A 16650-nucleotide genomic window follows, 5' to 3' on the forward strand; every position below is an offset into this window, starting at 1 on the left:
CTATTTAGGAGATGCATAGCAACGAGAGGGGGGAGGGGGGAATATGCCCGAAAATACCGAGAAAAGACCATCTAAAAAAAGGACTGGAATGTTCTCAAATCCGGGCAGGAAGCTTCGAAAAAACAGGTAGCAAAAGGAAAGTAGTACGCTTAGAAGGGTCGGGCGTTTGAACATACGCTCGAGTCTGGTGTGCGATGTATACGGTGAAGGAACCAAAGAGAGCAACTAACTGGAGGTCACCCCTTCTGGGGACCTCCAAGGATCATTTTTTATGGTCCGGAGCACATCAAGTGGTGGGTTCAGCCAATGACACATGTCGAGTGATGGGTGCTTTCTTTGGATTTTATTTATTTATCTGTAAGCATTTTCAAGTTTTAGCTGAGTTTTTTTGGGTTTTTGGCCTTTTAGTCTTCGCCCAGTTTTCTCTAGGTTTTGGAGGGAAAAATGCCCGAAATCTTTTTAGCCAAAAAACAATTATGCTTCCACGAAAAGCACAAATTAACTTCTAATGAAGGAACATATTTGCTTCTGCGAGAAGCACAATTGTTTAGGTTAAGGGGAAAAAGAACGATGCTCCATGAGAAGCACCTATTTGCTTCTTATGGAGACATATATTTGCTTTTGCGAGGAAAATCTTATCTGAAAAAAGAATCACATATTTGCTTCTCGTGGAAGCACATGTTTACTTTTACGAGAAGCATAAAAATATGGACTTCTACGAGAATCACAGACTTGATGTCATGGTGGTGCGAATTTACTTTCTCAAGAAGCACAATATTATCATTTTTATTGTTTTTCGTTTCCGGTTTTTCTTTTGTTCTTGAAAAAAGTTTTTGAAAACCTAGTAGGATCTTGTTTCACAGATCTACGCTTGTGAACAGACATATTTTACCGGGAAAGCCCAAAATAAGGCTAGCCCATCAGAGCATCTACGGTGTAGTCTTTTTTCGCCTCTAAGCTTGCCTCTAAGGTCTTGGAGGCTGATGCTATGCATTGCAGTCCTCGCCTCTAACATAAAAATCGTTGATGTCGCCTCTAAGGTAAGAGACAACTACCCGTCAAAAAAAAGGTAAGGGGCAGCCTCCATTCACTTAAAAAATTCAAAAGAATCAACTCTTTGCATGGCTGGGTTCTCTCACGCATGTGAACAGCTCTAAACTCATGGAGGAATTACTTATTTACTTGTTGACTGGGACCTAGCTTAGACACTCCGTGATTTTCAGCTCAGCGCCTCAGCTTAGAGGTTTCACGTGGGTCCCAGCTTAGAGGCAGCATCGCCTCCAACACACTGCTGATGCCCTCAGTGACATGAATGAACGAGCTCTAAAAAAAAACTCTAGAGGCCCTTCACCAAAACGGGAGCGGAAAGAAACAAACAATGTCGCCTTCTCTATTCGCGCCCGCGCTCTCATGGTCCTCCCTAAAACACGCCATGGTCATCGAGATGCCGCTTGTCCATTGCCACTGCCCCTCGTCCTTCCCACGCGCACGCCCATGCATGCGCATCTGGCCAATCCTATCCCCGAATTGGAAAAGTAAAATGCAGCAAAAACGATTAATCCACAGCGTTGCATGACATGCGCACCAGCTCCATGGGCACCTCGGTCGCGGTCACCCTCGCCTTCGCGGTCGTCCTCTTCCTTGCGCGGGCAACCCATGCCGAGATCAGGACAACGCTCATCGTGTCGGACGCGCGGCCCCTGATCCTCTTCGAGCAGTTTGGCTTCGCGCGAGGCGGCAAGGCCGCCCTCTCCATCCGCCGCTCGGCATGGAACCTCCGGCCAGGGTCACGCCTCAACGGAGTCGACCCCACCCTCATGGGATTCGTCCTCATCTCGGGAGCGCAGTTCCCGAAGATCAACAACGCGTCCCAGTACGCCGCCGCCGACCCCGGAGGCGGCAGCTTCTGCGTGCTCACGAGCGGGTTCGCTGTCCCGATGATCCGGCTGAGCGACGTGCCGCCTGGAGGCGCCACCAGCATCCTGAGCATCGACGACCCCGACGAGTACGCGGTGGTGTTCAACAACTGCCAGGAGGGCGCGGAGGTGACCATGGACGTGCGCACCGAGATGTACAACGTGCGGGGCGGCGTCCCCGACGGGCTGAGGGACTACCTCCCCGTGGGGCTCCAGCCGCTGCCCAACATCTACACCGTGGTGTCGGTGGTCTACTTCGTGTTCCTGGCGGTGTGGGTGTGGACGTGCCTGCGGAAGCGCGCGGCGGCGGAGCGGATCCACGTGGTGATGGGCGCGCTGCTGCTGTTCAAGGCGCTCAAGATGGCGTGCGCGGCGGAGGACACGTGGTACGTGGAGTCCACGGGCACGCCGCACGGCTGGGACGTCGCCTTCTACGTCTTCGGCTTCTTCAAGGGCGTCCTGCTCTTCACCGTCATCGTGCTCATCGGCACCGGCTGGTCCTTTCTCAAGCCCTACCTCCAGGTCACTGATTTTTGGAATTCAACACCGATCATCTTTTCAATTCTCAATCACGCAATGCAGCATCGTTCATCTTTGAAATCTGATGATTCGTGAATTGGCATGCAGGAGCGGGAGAAGAACGTGCTGATGATAGTGATCCCGCTGCAAGTGATCGAGAACCTGGTGCTGGTGGTGATCGGGGAGACAGGGCCGACGGGGCGGGACTGGGTGGTGTGGAACCACGTGTTCCTGCTGGTGGACGTCATCTGCTGCTGCGCCGTCTTCTTCCCCATCATCTGGTCCATCCGGGGCCTGCGCGAGGCCTCCAAGACCGACGGCAAGGCGGCGCGCAACCTCCACAAGCTCACCCTCTTCAAGCGCTTCTACATCGTCGTCGTCGGCTACCTCTACTTCACCCGGATCATCGTCTCCGCCTTCCTCGCCGTGCTCAACTACAAGTACCAGTGGGGCGTCAATGTCGCCGTCGAGGCCGCCAGCTTCGCCTTCTATGTCTTCGTCTTCTACAACTTCCATCCGGTGGAGAAGAACCCGTACCTGTACGTTGGCGACGACGAGGAGGAGTCCGCCAGTGGACAGCTCGAGATGGACGAGCGTGCTTTCTAAGCTTTAGTTCATACTGTAGCAGTACTACGAAGCATGCACGTTTCCAAGTGTTGTACTATTAGCTAGCCTCCTGTATTGTATACAGTTAATCCGTTTCTTGCTCAGATGCTTGCGCATCATCATACATAATGCCGTCGTAGAGGCACATCTATTAGACCATATAGAGTAAATAGCATAAAACTACTAGTTTACAGACTAGGGTTACAAAAAACTATCACTTTTTAATTTTTCTTAGAAAGCTACCAGTTGCGTGGTTCGCTGTTTCAAAAAACCCAAAACGCCTGTGACTAGCGATTTAACCGTTTTTCTGACCGCCCGGACCCACATGTCAGGCCACCTGGCCACGCGCGCTCACGGCACGGCCATTGACGGCCGTTAGCCCGTGCGGTCCGGTCGGAACGAGAGGAGCTGGTCGGGCCGCACTCTCTCTCAGTCTCCCCCTCCTCTCCCCTCTCCCCCGCAGTGACCTAGGTTGGCGATGGCGGCGGCGCAGCCAAATGCCGTCGGCGGCGAGCTATTGAGCCAAGGCGTCACCAGCCAGGAGGGCGGTGGACATCCAGAGGTGGCCCCAGGGCGAGGCAGCTCGAGCTTCCCGGCGCAGCGGTTGTAGCAGCCATCACCGCCCGCGGCTGAGGTCGATCCGGCGTGCTCAGATCCGGCAGTCCGCGCGGCTAGGGCAGTGGCGAAGTCCATCCACGCGGATCCAGAAGGCGGCCACACTTGGGCTTCATCCTTTGGTGGAGTGAGGTAAGAAATTTCTGGCACTTCATACTTTTAGTTCAAATTACAAATTTCTGGGTCCTTTAGTTCAATTTAGAACTAGGGTTAGTAATTGTTTGTTCTTGGCATGATACATTGTTTTATTGGTTAAGTGAGTTCAGAAGAAAGTGCATTTGGTTAGTTCATTTGGTCAGTGCATTCACTGTAATTAGAAGAAAGTTCAGTAATGTTCAGTACATTTGGTCATTGTTTAAAGTTTTAGTGAGTTAAAAATTAATTGTTTGTCAATTTAATCCTACAGCTTAGATGATGAGATTTGGGACATGAGGCTACATTTTCAAGGAACAGATAACATGGAGAGAAAGTATTCAGTTTCTTCAAACATTAGTTATCTGACCATATTAGCATTGGCTGAGTTGGAGGGTTATGGAATGGATGCTTGTCTGACTTATGTAAAGGAAGAGGGAAAAGGCTTGGAGGGGGTGGAGGTCCTGGATAGTGAGGAGGCATTAGAGGACATGCTTGACTGGTTTGTTGATAAGAAGATCCTGAACATCACTGTCAGAAAGCCTACTAATCCAAGCCCAGTCGATGTTAACATGGATCACATCATGCTTGAGGAGCAGATCCCCATTGATCATGTTGGTGAACCTGTTGTGTATAGTGTTTCCCAACAAGGGGTCCTGTATCCACTCCCTAATGCAACTTTGGCAGCAGCAATCCCTGAGGAGCCCTATCTTAACACACAACAGAGTTGTAATTTCAACAAGGGGGAAAATGTTGTGGAAGAAGAAGAAGATGTAGAAGTAGAACATGATGAAGATGAAGATGAAGATGAAGATGAGATGGACAAATCCTCTTCAGATTTTGAGTTTTTTAGGAGTGATTACAAAGGGCAGAATATATCATACAAGTCTTGGTGTAGGGGTGAAGATGAGGCAGGCACAGGGACAAGCCATAAGACTAGGGGAGAGGAAGAACCTGCAGATCACTATTGTGGAGCAAACTCAGAACCTTCTGAGTTTTGGGAGGAAGACCAAATCCTTTCTGAACATGAAGAACCCTCAGTTGTACCAGAGAAAGGAGCAAAGAAGCTTAATCCTGTCAGAAATCCAGGCCCAACTAGCAAGTCACACAGTGAGCCTGAACACAACAAGTTTGAAGATTGGGTGCCTGAACCTGATGAATACTGCTTTCCAGGTGATTTTGGTCTTAGTGATGAAGAAGAAGTTCCAAGGTTGCCTTCTGGTAGGAAGAGAAGGTTGAAGAAGAGGAAGGAGAGGAGGTGGTATGATCCATCAGTCCCTGATGCACATGAGCAGCTTGCATTGCATTTGTGCTTCCTAAATGTTGTGGAGTTCAGAGAAGCACTAAGAAATTTCCATGTCGAGACACTTAGGAATTTTGAGTATCACAGAAATGAACCAACTAGGGTTATTGCTTGGTGCTCTGATAGAAAGCAAGGTTGTCAGTTTTATATAGTGGCCTCTAGAATAGCAAATGAGTCTACTTTCAGCATCAAGAAGATGAATTTGGATCACACTTGTGGAGCAAGTGGAGAGAGCACCAAAGTTACAGTAAACTGGGTTGCCAAGGTTTGTGAGGATACCATTAGATCAAACCCTGGAGCTGGTGTTGAGACAATTATGTCATACACAAAGAAAACATTTGGTGTTCATGTGCCTAAAAGCTTGGCATATAGGGCAAGGAGGCAAGCAGTTGAAGTTGTGCAAGGAGATCACAGACTCCAATATCACAGACTAAGGGACTATCTACAGTGTGTGTTAGATACTAATCCAGGCAGTAGATGCATAGTGACAACCAAAGAGGACCTAAAAAATCCAGCTCCTACCCCTAGGTTCCACTACATGTTCTACTGCCTTTTTGCATGCAAAGAGGGCTTTCTCAATGGATGCAGGCCATTTATAGGTACCTGATCCTTACACATATATCTAAGATGGTTGCATTCATGTTATTTACAACTAATGTGATCATATTTTCAGGTTTAGATGGTTGCTTCATCAAGCTCAGCACTGGACAGCAAATATTGGCAACTACTGGCAGGGATGGGAACAACAACATCTTCCCCATTGCATTTGGTGTTGTTGACAAGGAAGACACAGACAGCTGGACATGGTTTCTCACACAGCTGAGAACTGTTATTGGATGTGGGAACAAGTTTGGCAAATACACAATTATGTCTGACAGGCAAAAGGTATGTTGAATGCAATCAATGATGTATTCCCTGACTATCATACTTATCCATCATTCTAAGCCATCATTAATTCATAATTAACAGGGATTGTTGAATGCAATCAATGATGTATTCCCTGACTCCCCACAGAGGTTCTGTCTTAGACATATATATGCCAACTTTCAATCTGCTGGTTTTAGAGGGGAGGAACTCAAGAAACACTTAGATCAGGCTGCCTATTCCTTCACTAAGAGTGGTCATGAAAAAGGGATGGAAAATTTGAAGAAAGAAAGTTTTGAAGCTTGGCAGTGGTTGTCACAGATACCACACCATACATGGGCAAGATATAAAATGGATACTGTTTGCAAAACTGACCTGGTTGTTAACAACCTCAGTGAAGTCTTCAACAGAATGATATTGGATGTTAGGAACAAGCCAATCAGGACTATGCTGGAGGGCATAAGAACAAAGTTGATGATCAAGTTTCAGAAAACCAGAGAGAAAACAGAGTCATGTAGATGGGAGATTACACCAACCTACTCAGAAATTTTAGAAGAAGGCAAGAAGTGGGCTAAGTATTGTGATGCATACATGGCAGGTCCAGGCATCTGGCAGGTGACTAGTAGCTCTGAGAACACATATTGTGTTAACTTGAACAACCATACATGTGACTGTAGGAGGTGGGACATGACTGCTGTGCCTTGCAGTCATTCCATTGCTGCAATGCAGAAAGTGAAGCTACATCCTGAAGACTTTGTCAATGACTTTTTCAAAAAGCCCATGTACTGTGAAACATACAAGCATATAATTTTCCCAGTTCCAGGACCTGACCACTGGCCTCAAACACCTGGACATGACATATCTCCACCAGTGTTCAAAGAAAAGAAGGGCAAAAAGCAAACTGCCAGGAAGAAAGGTGTATTTGAGGTGCCAGCAAAAAAGGATACCTCAAGAATTGGTACTGTCACATGTAGCAACTGCAAGAAGTAAGGGCATAGGTTCAGCAACTGTGGTGACCCTTTGAAACCTAAGTTTCAGATGAGGATGAACAAGCACCAGGTCATTTGAGGCCATGTCTCATTTCATTGTCTCTTTTCATTGTTCATTTTCTTACAATGTTTCTTAATTGTGCAGGAAAATAGAGCAAATTACTCTCAAGCTGGTTCTTCTATGGCTACAAATGCTCAGAGGCCTCCAAGAGTACCTGCTGCTACTACACCTGAAGCAAGACCAGCTACAGCAAGAGCTACACCTTCTGCACCTTCACCAGCTCCAGTTGCTAATTCTAGGCCTAGGGCAAGAAAAATGGCTGCTTCAACTATTCCAGCAGCTACAGCACAAGCACAACCAGCTAAGAGGACCAGATCATCTACTTCTTCTCCTGCTAAGAACACCAGATCATCTACATCTTCTCTAGCAAAGAACACCAGATCTTCAAGTGCCCAGAGAAGAACTTTCATTGCACCAAGGCAATCAAATTCAACTGTTGTCCAGGAGGGGTCAAAGAGGATCAGGAAGCCAAGTGGGAGGCTGAAAGACTATTTTTATGCAAGTGGTAACTAGCTCTTGGATTTGGTTAACTTGAGTTCATTTGGCATGGTTCATTTGGCATGGTTCTGTTTGTTGAACTACCATGGTTTGTAACTTGAGCTCTTGGATGGATTTGGGTCTACTATGGTCTGTAATAACTACTATGGTTTGTAACTTTATTTTGTTTCAGAGATATTCAGTCAGTTGAACTACCATGGTTTGTAATAACTACTATGCAGTCTGTTCATTCAGACAAAGATTCCTTTGTTGAATCAGTCAGTACATTTCAGTGAGTGTATCTTCTGTCAGTGAATTCAGTCAATACATTTCATTGAGAGTAGCATAAATTCATTAAGAGTAGCATAAATACATAGATAGATTGGTTCAGAGTAGCATCAAACACCACTTATTACATAGAATAGATCTTACATAGTACACCAACATAGAAAGATAGATAGATAGGTATATAGATGGATGAGATGAGATTGACATATCAGTCATATTGCTCGAAGAAACGGACCCACTTGGCCCTAGTTACTGGATGAGGAGCCATGACTGCCCTCATCCTTGCCCACCTAATGATCTCCATGAACGACCTTCCCCTGCCACCAGTGAAAACCAGCTCCAGTTCTTCGTCATTGCACTTCTCCAGTACCTTGTCGGAGAGTCGGCGGTTGAACTCCTCTTGCCTGCACCTCCTCCTCCTTTGTGCCGCCTCTAGTGCCCTCTGCCTGCGCCTCCTCCTCTGTGCTGCTGTTGTCCTAACATCCACAGCCTCCCCCTCCTCCTCTGTGACATCTCCCATGTCAGGATCCATCTGTAGGGTTTCTTTTGGGTGGCGGCTGGTGGAGTGACTGCGAAAAGGTGGGGGTGGGGAGGGGTTTATATTGACAGATGGATGGGGTTGGGTTTAGTAGGCCTAGGGTTGCATTTGGTCAGAGAATAGTGGGCCACTAAGCCCAATTACCCATAGAAATAATATATGTAGGCTAACAAATAACATCTAAAAGATAGAAGATCAAGTTGAACACTTAATAGCATACAAGATCCATTTCCACAACTTAGTAGCATAAGAGATCCATTTTCCACTACATAATAGCATAGGAGATCCATTACAGCACTTAATAGCATAGATGATCCATTACAACTTAACAACATAGTAAATAAGGTTCTTACACTAGGTTAAACTTCACATTCCCCCAAAATGTACACCCATAATCACTTGCAGTCATGCCAGGCCACATCCTTATATAAAGGCCTTTGGATGTACTTACTTCACCAACATATCAAAGCCACTTCAAGACTCAAGGATGGCATTGATTTGCTCTAACTTCTCCTTGCTGCCATACCCTTCTTTCAGCAGCTCAGCAACAACAAGCTCAAGCTTTGCCTTCTCCTTCTTAAGAACATCTCTGTCAACTTGAACATCCTTCATAGCCTTCCTGGTGTTCTTGATGATATCAGCTTGGCTCTGCAAAATGCACCTCTGCTCTTTTGTAAGTTTGAGCTTTTCCATCTGCACCTCCAACATAGCTTTCTCCTCTAGCTCCTTCTTCTTCTTCTCAAGTTCTTCCTCCTCCACTTGTTTCTGGTGCACCTTCTTGTCCACCCTACCATCCTGCCAATCAAACATCTTGGATACATCATCAACAAGCTTGGTGTACTCAATGCAAAGCTTATCATTTTCAGTCCTAAGCTTGGCCAACTCCCTTTCATGTTCACTCTTAAGCTTGGCCAACTCCTTCTCAAACTTCTCCTTGTCCTGTACCCTTCCAAAGTTCTGCTCATGGAACATCTCCCATAGCTTGCACAAACATCTCTAAAGAACAGTTGGCCAAGGCCCATCAACCCACTCTACAACACCACAATTCACACCATTTTCCTGCATTTATAAATGTGATAAGTTATTACAAATGGACTAGGAGCTTATTTCAGTTCCATGATTAACTTGTATATACTTGATAATTTCTAACAATGAATAACATAAATGAGATATGATAAGTTATTATAATGCCATGATTAAGTTTCCAAAGTAACAAAAATACATAGCAGAAAAATGTTTATTGGCATCATATCAAACAAAGTGCTGCATCATATCAATCATCAGTGACCATACATAGCAGAAAAGTTTATTGCCATCTAACCTGGACTGGGCAGCCATAGAAACGCCTTCCTATTAAAGGCCCTTCAAAAGCAACACGCTTAATATGCCTCATTTGATGCAGAATGCACTTGGGATGAGCAAGCTCAAGTTGGCCACAGAAAAGGGGCTCCACAGTGGTGTCTGGTTCCTCCTGCAACCAAAATAACTAGCAAACACTAGTTTCAATCTGCACTCAACACCAGAATATACTTGCACGCTTCATTAAAAATGAACACTAAAAAAAAATCCCCAACTCAGCATGAACCCTAACACTGTACTGAGATGAACCCTAGCTTACATCAATCCTACAATCAAACCCCAGCCTCACTATTGAACAAGAATCCTACAACACCAACACTACATTTAGCAAGATCCATGGCGGTAGCCTAGGCCTACTAGCACCTAACCCTAACCCTAGGTGGCAAAGAACTTACCATAAGTCCCATGTCCACGCTGACGACCTCGCAGTCCTCCTCCGAGCTAGTTTCCTCGTCGTTCCAGGAAGGCATGATGGCAAGGAGGTCAACGGCGAGCCACCTCAAAGACGGCGAGCGGCGGCGAGCTCGTACTGGAGCAGGGGAGTGAGAGCAGGGGAGTGAGCGAGCAAGGAGAGGGTGAGTGAGCGAGCAGGGGAGTGAGCGCCCGCCCGACCGAGGGGGTTTATTTACCCCCGTTCCGACCGGGCCGCACGGGCTAACGGCCGTCAACGGCCGCGCCGTGAGCGCGCGTGGCCAGGTGGCCTGGCATGTGGGTCCGGGCGGTCAGAAAAACAGTTCAATCGCTAGTCACGGGCGTTTTGGGTTTTTTGAAACAGCGAACCACACGACCGGTAGCTTTCTGAGAAAAATTAAAAAGTGGTAGTTTTTTGGAACCATAGCCTGTAAACTAGTAGTTTTATGCTATTTACTCGACCATATACAATGAAAGATGCTTATAGAGATGCTCGTAAAAATAAACCAGCTTTTGTCTAACCACCAATGATTATTTTCATAGTAAGAGCAACTTTCCAATGCGCCGACCCAAATTATCCGCGTGTGTCCGTTTGGGTCGAAACAAACGAAAACGCTGGCCCAACGTGCCGATGCAAACCCAAAATCCGTCTGCTCCCTCTCTGTTTGAACACATCCTCAGTCCATATTTGCACCGGATTTGCGTCCACACGGACACGAGACGGACTCTCCGTGCGTCTGCTCGGTGTCCGCCTCTGCCTGCATGTCGGCCGACCAACTACCCACACGGTTGTAGTCAATGCGTCTATCTACCTTGGGTATGACAACGTCTGGAAGCCTCCGAAGTCCATGTTTAACCAGTGCATCAAGTTGCCTCTTCTGGGACATGTTTAACCACCGCACCAACCATTGAGTGACCAATTTTGAAGGCCGAGGAACTGCTCTAGTACTATCCAGCACCAACACAGGGGAGACCTTGATTTTGCCAGTAGCATCCACAAGTGGCAAGCCCAGAGCAGGAACAACATTAGGTCCCAAGTGTCTTTTCAGTTGACTCACATGAAAGACATTGTGTATCTGTACATTGGCAGGAAGTAGTAGTTTGTATGAGTTACCAATCTTCTGTAGTATTCTATATGGTCCATAGAATTTAGTGGCCAATTTGAGTCATGCCCTTATGCCAAAAGCTGCTAATCTGTAATGTTGCATTTTTAAGTATATCATTTCTCCTGTTTGTCCTATTTTTGTGTGCATATTTCTTCTTCCTCTGTTGAGCTACAAGTAAGTTGTGTTTCAACAGTTGATGTATTTGCACTTCCTGTTGTAGGAATGATAGTGCCTCTGTGTCAATGGGGCCAGGTATAGAAACCTCACCAATTTGGGGAGGAGAAAAGCCATACAAACACTGGAAAGGGGTGAATTTAGTAGCAGTGTGATAGGAGGTGTTAAACCACCATTCAGCCACATCCAGCCATGAACACCACTTCTTGAGTTCATTAAAAGCCATAGTCCTGAGATAAACCTTCAAACACTGATTCACTCTCTCAGTTTGGCCATCAAAGAACAACAGTTAGCCTTCACTCAATGGACTAATGGTAGTAACCTGAACAATACTATGCAGGAAACCGCACGAGTTGCAAATTCAGGAGGTGATAAAACATCAATGTACGGATTAATTCAGCCAAAACAGCTGGATGAAAACTATGCATTTTGTGAGTGGCGTACTACACACTTCATGACATGTCAAATACTCCGTATGTAGTCTCTTATTGGAATCTCTAAAAAGACTTATATTTACCGAAAAAGGCTTTCGCCCCGTTTTATAAATAAAGCAAACTGCCACAGAGCAACCATACAAGGACTAGTCCACAACTCACACACCCAAGTCTCACGACAAGAAGTACAAAAAGTTCTGCTGAGGGCACAGCTCAACAAGCCCAAACAAAAGAAAAAGAACGGCCGGGGGAGGCCGGAGAACGTGCCCAGCCCCTATCCGGCTCGGGGGGTGGCAGAGGAGGCGGCGGCGACAAACGAACAGCCATAGAGCGGAGGTCGGCGATGGAGGCAGAGATGGCATCCCGGTCCTGGGGGCGGCTAAGCGGTCGCCAAAGCTGCAAGTAACCAGACAGCGGGAGTAAGAGGGAGTAATTGCTAAATCTAAGTTCCAAAACTGAATTGCTTTATAAGAAGATCTCGGATGAATGATTATCATGGTACCTGCGAAGATGTGTACTATTAGCTAAAATCATTTGTATCAGGCAAAAAGACAAGCACCTTATTAAATAGAGCACACAACTTACTTGTAATTAAACAACAAGAATCCATGCAATGTTTTGGAAGTAATTAGAACTGAAATGGGAATAGAGAAGCATTGCATGACCTCACGGCAGATCAAAACCTCCATTATCTTCCTTACAGCCTTGCTTGGATTAGTATCTAGTTCAACGCCTACAGGGTTACACACTGCACTACTTTTGCAGATGAATGAAATTTACTTTTAGAGGCAAAATTAAGAGTTTATAGTACAGTCCCAGTAATAAATCTGCTGTTCAGAACAGCCCGAAACAATTGATCTCTTATCACAATCCGGAGTCAGTACTGGCTAAAGAAAATTGAAAAAAAGGCTTCCTTGATGAACATGGTTGGACCAAAATTTGAGTTACGTAAAATAACAATTTCATTTACAGTTAACATCAAGAAAGTGATAATTCCAGACTGCGGTAGTTAACAAATGGTTGGACCAAAATTCGTGTATAGATTATACCTATATAAGTTAGCCAAGGAAACGATAATTCCAGACTGATAGATGATATAAAAATTAAAGATGCAGGTGGAGAGGATTGAAAACCCAAACTACTGGCTCATAAATATAACAAAAGAGATTTGTTGCTTCCAAATCTTTGAGCTTCCTTGTTCCGATGGTACAGATGTTGCAATATTGACAAGACAAAATTTGCAAATTTATGCTTCTAAATATGCACACAGCTAGAAACATCAAGAAAGCATAGCTAATCCTCACAAGTCATGGTTTCCCCGATTAAAAGAACCATATTATGTGATCGGATCTTGCGTTATCATTGTCAAGAATGTGCTATTCTCTAAAATCCAGCACAATTTTTGCCTCACTCAAAGGAAATGACATACTGCTGCGCTTAATTGGCTAGAATTGTTCTTGATTTACACAACCTTTTTTGGCACACTGTGACTCACGTCAAGCACGGAGAGACAACACGCCGTAAGGGCCAAACTATGGTGAGAGGACGGATCCCCCTTTGTCATCCTGCTGCACTTTGAGGGGATGTCATGACTGGTGTGGACAAAGGTCAAAAGTGTGGCGGTCATCTTGGATGGCACCGGTCCTAGGGATGCCGATGCAAACAGCGTCGCGTTGTCATGGGAGATAAAGATCAGCAGAAAAAGAACATATGAATCAAACTATATAAACTAAACTGAAGATGACAGTCGATGCTAACATATCTAAACCAGCTGCATGGCTGGAAATACAGCACAGCTTTGTCTCTAGTTGTCGGATTTATCAAGACCATCTCTCCAAAGGAGTCTACCCATGTGCACCCAAATATCAAGTTGTTGATCTTGGCCAGCGGTGGTACCAGTTCTAGCACGACACCGGATTTGGCAAGTGTCACTCTAGTCCTGTGATGAAGAAACACGTTCAGGAGTTAGATAAACATAAATGGTTTCTATAGAACCTTGAAAACAATTTTATTTTGACCATCAGCTTTTACAGCAGCTTTCAGACACAAATATACCCATACAAATAATTACATCTCAATCAATAACCTTCCAAGATACACTGCCACATAGTTTTCCAAGAACTTTGTCTTCAACTTTGATGTGATGTCGTAAGTAAATGGATCGTTCTCACAGTGAGCTACACCCATCGGAGGATGTGGCTTACCTATGAAAATAAAATTGATGAAAAAAAAGACTAAAAGAAATACAGTAAACAAAATGCAGAATTAACATGGCTGATTAACAAAAAGGTAATAAGAGTGAGATGGTGCATCTGTACGTAAACCATACACTTGTTCATTGGTGGGCAGTGAAAAGGTAGCAACTGCAGATACAAAACACTTCCTAGTATGATGACCATCCCCAAAGTTAATTCAGCTTGTTTTTGCAATTGCAATCATCACTAACCTGCACAGCGATAAATGTAATACCCTGGTGTTTAACCATCTCATACGTCTCTTCAAGGATGGAATTGAAAGGCTTCCCCGTACGGTGGTAGGCTAAGTAGGCTGACAAGGCCCATGTAGCTGAAAAGTAGGGCTCAAAGCTCAGTCAGCCAGAATATTGCATTAGAGTAGAGTTGCAGGTGAGGAAAGGGACTTACAAGCATATACCATACACATGTGTGGATCCTCACATTCATCTGCTTTGTCTAACAGGTCGCAATATTCCATCAACTGCATTCAGTATAAACAGCTGAAATATTAGTAAATAATCGTTGTAAAGATGCAGAAAAGTTATTGCATGTAGACTCCATGTGATGCTTAGGCAAGAACGGGAAGAAATGGGAGAAAAATCAAAGAACGATTGACTATTACAGCTCTCCATGACAACTATCAATGGAATCTCACAAGACGATTTAGCTGCTGATTTTCAGTATTTAACCTACCACACTACAGAGACCAAACTCGCACAGTCAAACACCAAAATATATACACATTATGCAGTCTTGTCACTCTCCGTGGGGCTTCGACCTTGCTTGGTGGATCAATTGTTGCATTTTCACACTGCCCTGGTCACTGTTTCTGTGTGCTACAGCAACTAAGATGTACAGACATTGAGAGCTTTAAATCTGAACTTAACTCACTGGTGGGGAAAACAATGCAGACACAGGCTACTCTATACAGTTTGACGTGATATGTAGTGATATTTATGCAGACAAAGAATATAACTTAGCAATCTTATTTCCTTTCGTCCCCGGTGGGAAACATCATACCTCAAGAAGAACAGAGCTCCTCCTCCTTGCTAAGATTTACTGGTCAATGGTCAGCTCTGGTATCTGCTCTATTGGCCTCCTCCTTGCAATTCTTCATAGACTAAAGAGCCAAAAAAAAATGAGAGATTCGGAGCAGACTAAATGTGGGCAATGAATTATATATCAAACATTAAGCTTAGCAAGCGTGTACTTGTCCTCAACTGGACACTGCTTATGAGTAGCTAAAGATTGGGCTAATGCGTGCATTGGAGACCTTATATTGCCTAGTACGATCACAAATACAAAGTATCAAGGCTTGCCAAGGCTCCATCAAGAGAAAAGAAATCAGAATAAGAAACTGAGGCTCCATCAAGAAGAAACATCCCAAATCAGTTTCTTATGGATACCTTCTATCTATCTGCATATCATCAAATAGATAGTGTGCACTGAGCTCATCCTTCCTGGCCAGCTTCTTGCTCCAAATCCTATTCCTGTGACTATTATCAAATCCATATCCAAGTGGCAGGGAAAGGATAAGGAAGAGGGGAGGTCTCTCTCGTGGGTCGGTAGGCGAGGTCGGAGGTCGGGGGAGACTAGAGGCAGCACCGCATGGGGCGAGATGAGTCGCGGTGGGCGTGGCCGCACGAGGTCGCGGTTGGAGGAGAGGCGGCACCGCACGGAGCGATGTGAAGGGTCGCCGTAGGTACCGCCGCACGAGGCCGGGGTCGGAGGTGAGGTGGCGCCGCCGCCACGCCATGCGCCATTGCCATAATCTGTGGTAATACAACTCTTTTTTTTTTGGAGAAACTCACGTTGTACAACTGGACTGGGCGCCTTCTCTCGAGTAATCCTCGTGGGCAAGCAAAAAGGCCCAAGCAACCAGAGAGCTCAGTTGGGCCGAGAAATTTAACGCGTGGTGGAGGTCGGAAAAAACAGGCAGATCTGACCCACAAATGCACAGATTTTCTAGCACGCAGATCGTGCCGATAGATCGTTCATACAGGAGCTGAATCCGAGTAGAAGAGGGATCGCGCAGATGTCCGATCCGGTTCCCAATCAGACTTCGCCCCGGAGAGGGAAACCGCCAATCGCCCAATAACATACCAAATGACCGTGCGTTGCAACGGGAGAAAAAAATAAGCATGTTCATCAAAATATCCACCAGCATGGCACAATAACATACAAACGCTCCACTTGATGTCGGAACACACCAAGGTCTAGTAGAAATGCATATCAGTCATACATTAAGAACCATGTTGCACATATGATGTCCTTTTTGTATGATTTTCATATGTCAGTTATGATCCTATCATTCATGAATAAATCAACGTGCAGAAGAACCAGATTGAGTACTTCATCCGTCCGTTTTCAAAGGGCCTAACTTTGAAATCTTCTGGCATTATTTGAATTTGGGAGCAATTTTTGGAATTCGCACTGGGCTGTCAAAACAACTTAAAGGACGGACAAAACTAATCTGGAAAGAAAATGTTTAATAGAAGCATCTCTTGACACATAATCCTTTTGTTTTTCTAATCTAAAAACACAAGCATTTCTACCATAGAATCACAACTGAGCATTAAGGTCCACCAATCTTCCTAGGAGGCAGATTGAAGGAGTGATACGCA

General features: G+C 45.3%; 4 protein-coding genes and 1 long non-coding RNA gene across 6 annotated transcripts; 3 read left to right on the forward strand and 2 right to left on the reverse strand.

The window, feature by feature from the left end:
* Positions 1-1439: 1439 nt before the first annotated feature.
* Positions 1440-3247, forward strand: LOC125517618 (protein CANDIDATE G PROTEIN-COUPLED RECEPTOR 7-like). The gene is made up of 2 exons (XM_048682829.2): positions 1440-2438; positions 2544-3247. Exons 1-2 carry the CDS (start codon positions 1578-1580, stop codon positions 3039-3041), a joined length of 1359 nt encoding a protein of 452 aa, XP_048538786.2. The 5' UTR covers positions 1440-1577; the 3' UTR covers positions 3042-3247.
* A 713-nt stretch (positions 3248-3960) lies between these two features.
* LOC147965458 (uncharacterized) lies at positions 3961-6945 on the forward strand. The gene is made up of 3 exons (XM_087530469.1): positions 3961-5690; positions 5765-5976; positions 6061-6945. Exons 1-3 carry the CDS (start codon positions 4085-4087, stop codon positions 6943-6945), a joined length of 2703 nt encoding a protein of 900 aa, XP_087386595.1. The 5' UTR covers positions 3961-4084.
* A 48-nt stretch (positions 6946-6993) lies between these two features.
* Positions 6994-7518, forward strand: LOC147965459 (uncharacterized). The gene is made up of 2 exons (XM_087528003.1): positions 6994-7014; positions 7090-7518. The coding sequence occupies exons 1-2, from the start codon at positions 6994-6996 to the stop codon at positions 7516-7518; spliced, it is 450 nt and encodes a 149-aa protein (XP_087384129.1).
* Positions 7519-8782: 1264 nt separating this feature from the next.
* On the reverse strand, positions 8783-9280 carry LOC147965460 (uncharacterized). Its single transcript, XM_087526789.1, has one exon. It carries the CDS (start codon positions 9278-9280, stop codon positions 8783-8785), a length of 498 nt encoding a protein of 165 aa, XP_087382915.1.
* Positions 9281-13213: 3933 nt separating this feature from the next.
* Positions 13214-15870, reverse strand: LOC125513578 (uncharacterized). Of its 2 annotated transcripts, XR_007286026.2 has the most exons (5): positions 15047-15870; positions 14435-14507; positions 14239-14357; positions 13879-13996; positions 13214-13731 (listed from the first exon to the last, which is right to left on the reverse strand). It is a non-coding gene; the product is annotated as an uncharacterized LOC125513578 (long non-coding RNA). The 2 variants fall into 2 exon arrangements; XR_007286025.2 differs by having other exon boundaries at positions 13214-13996; positions 15047-15867.
* Positions 15871-16650: the final 780 nt, after the last annotated feature.

Source organism: Triticum urartu, chromosome 6A (assembly GCF_056163025.1).
Source record: "Triticum urartu cultivar PI428250 chromosome 6A, HENAU_Tu73, whole genome shotgun sequence".
In the NCBI taxonomy this organism is placed as follows: domain Eukaryota; kingdom Viridiplantae; phylum Streptophyta; class Magnoliopsida; order Poales; family Poaceae; genus Triticum; species Triticum urartu.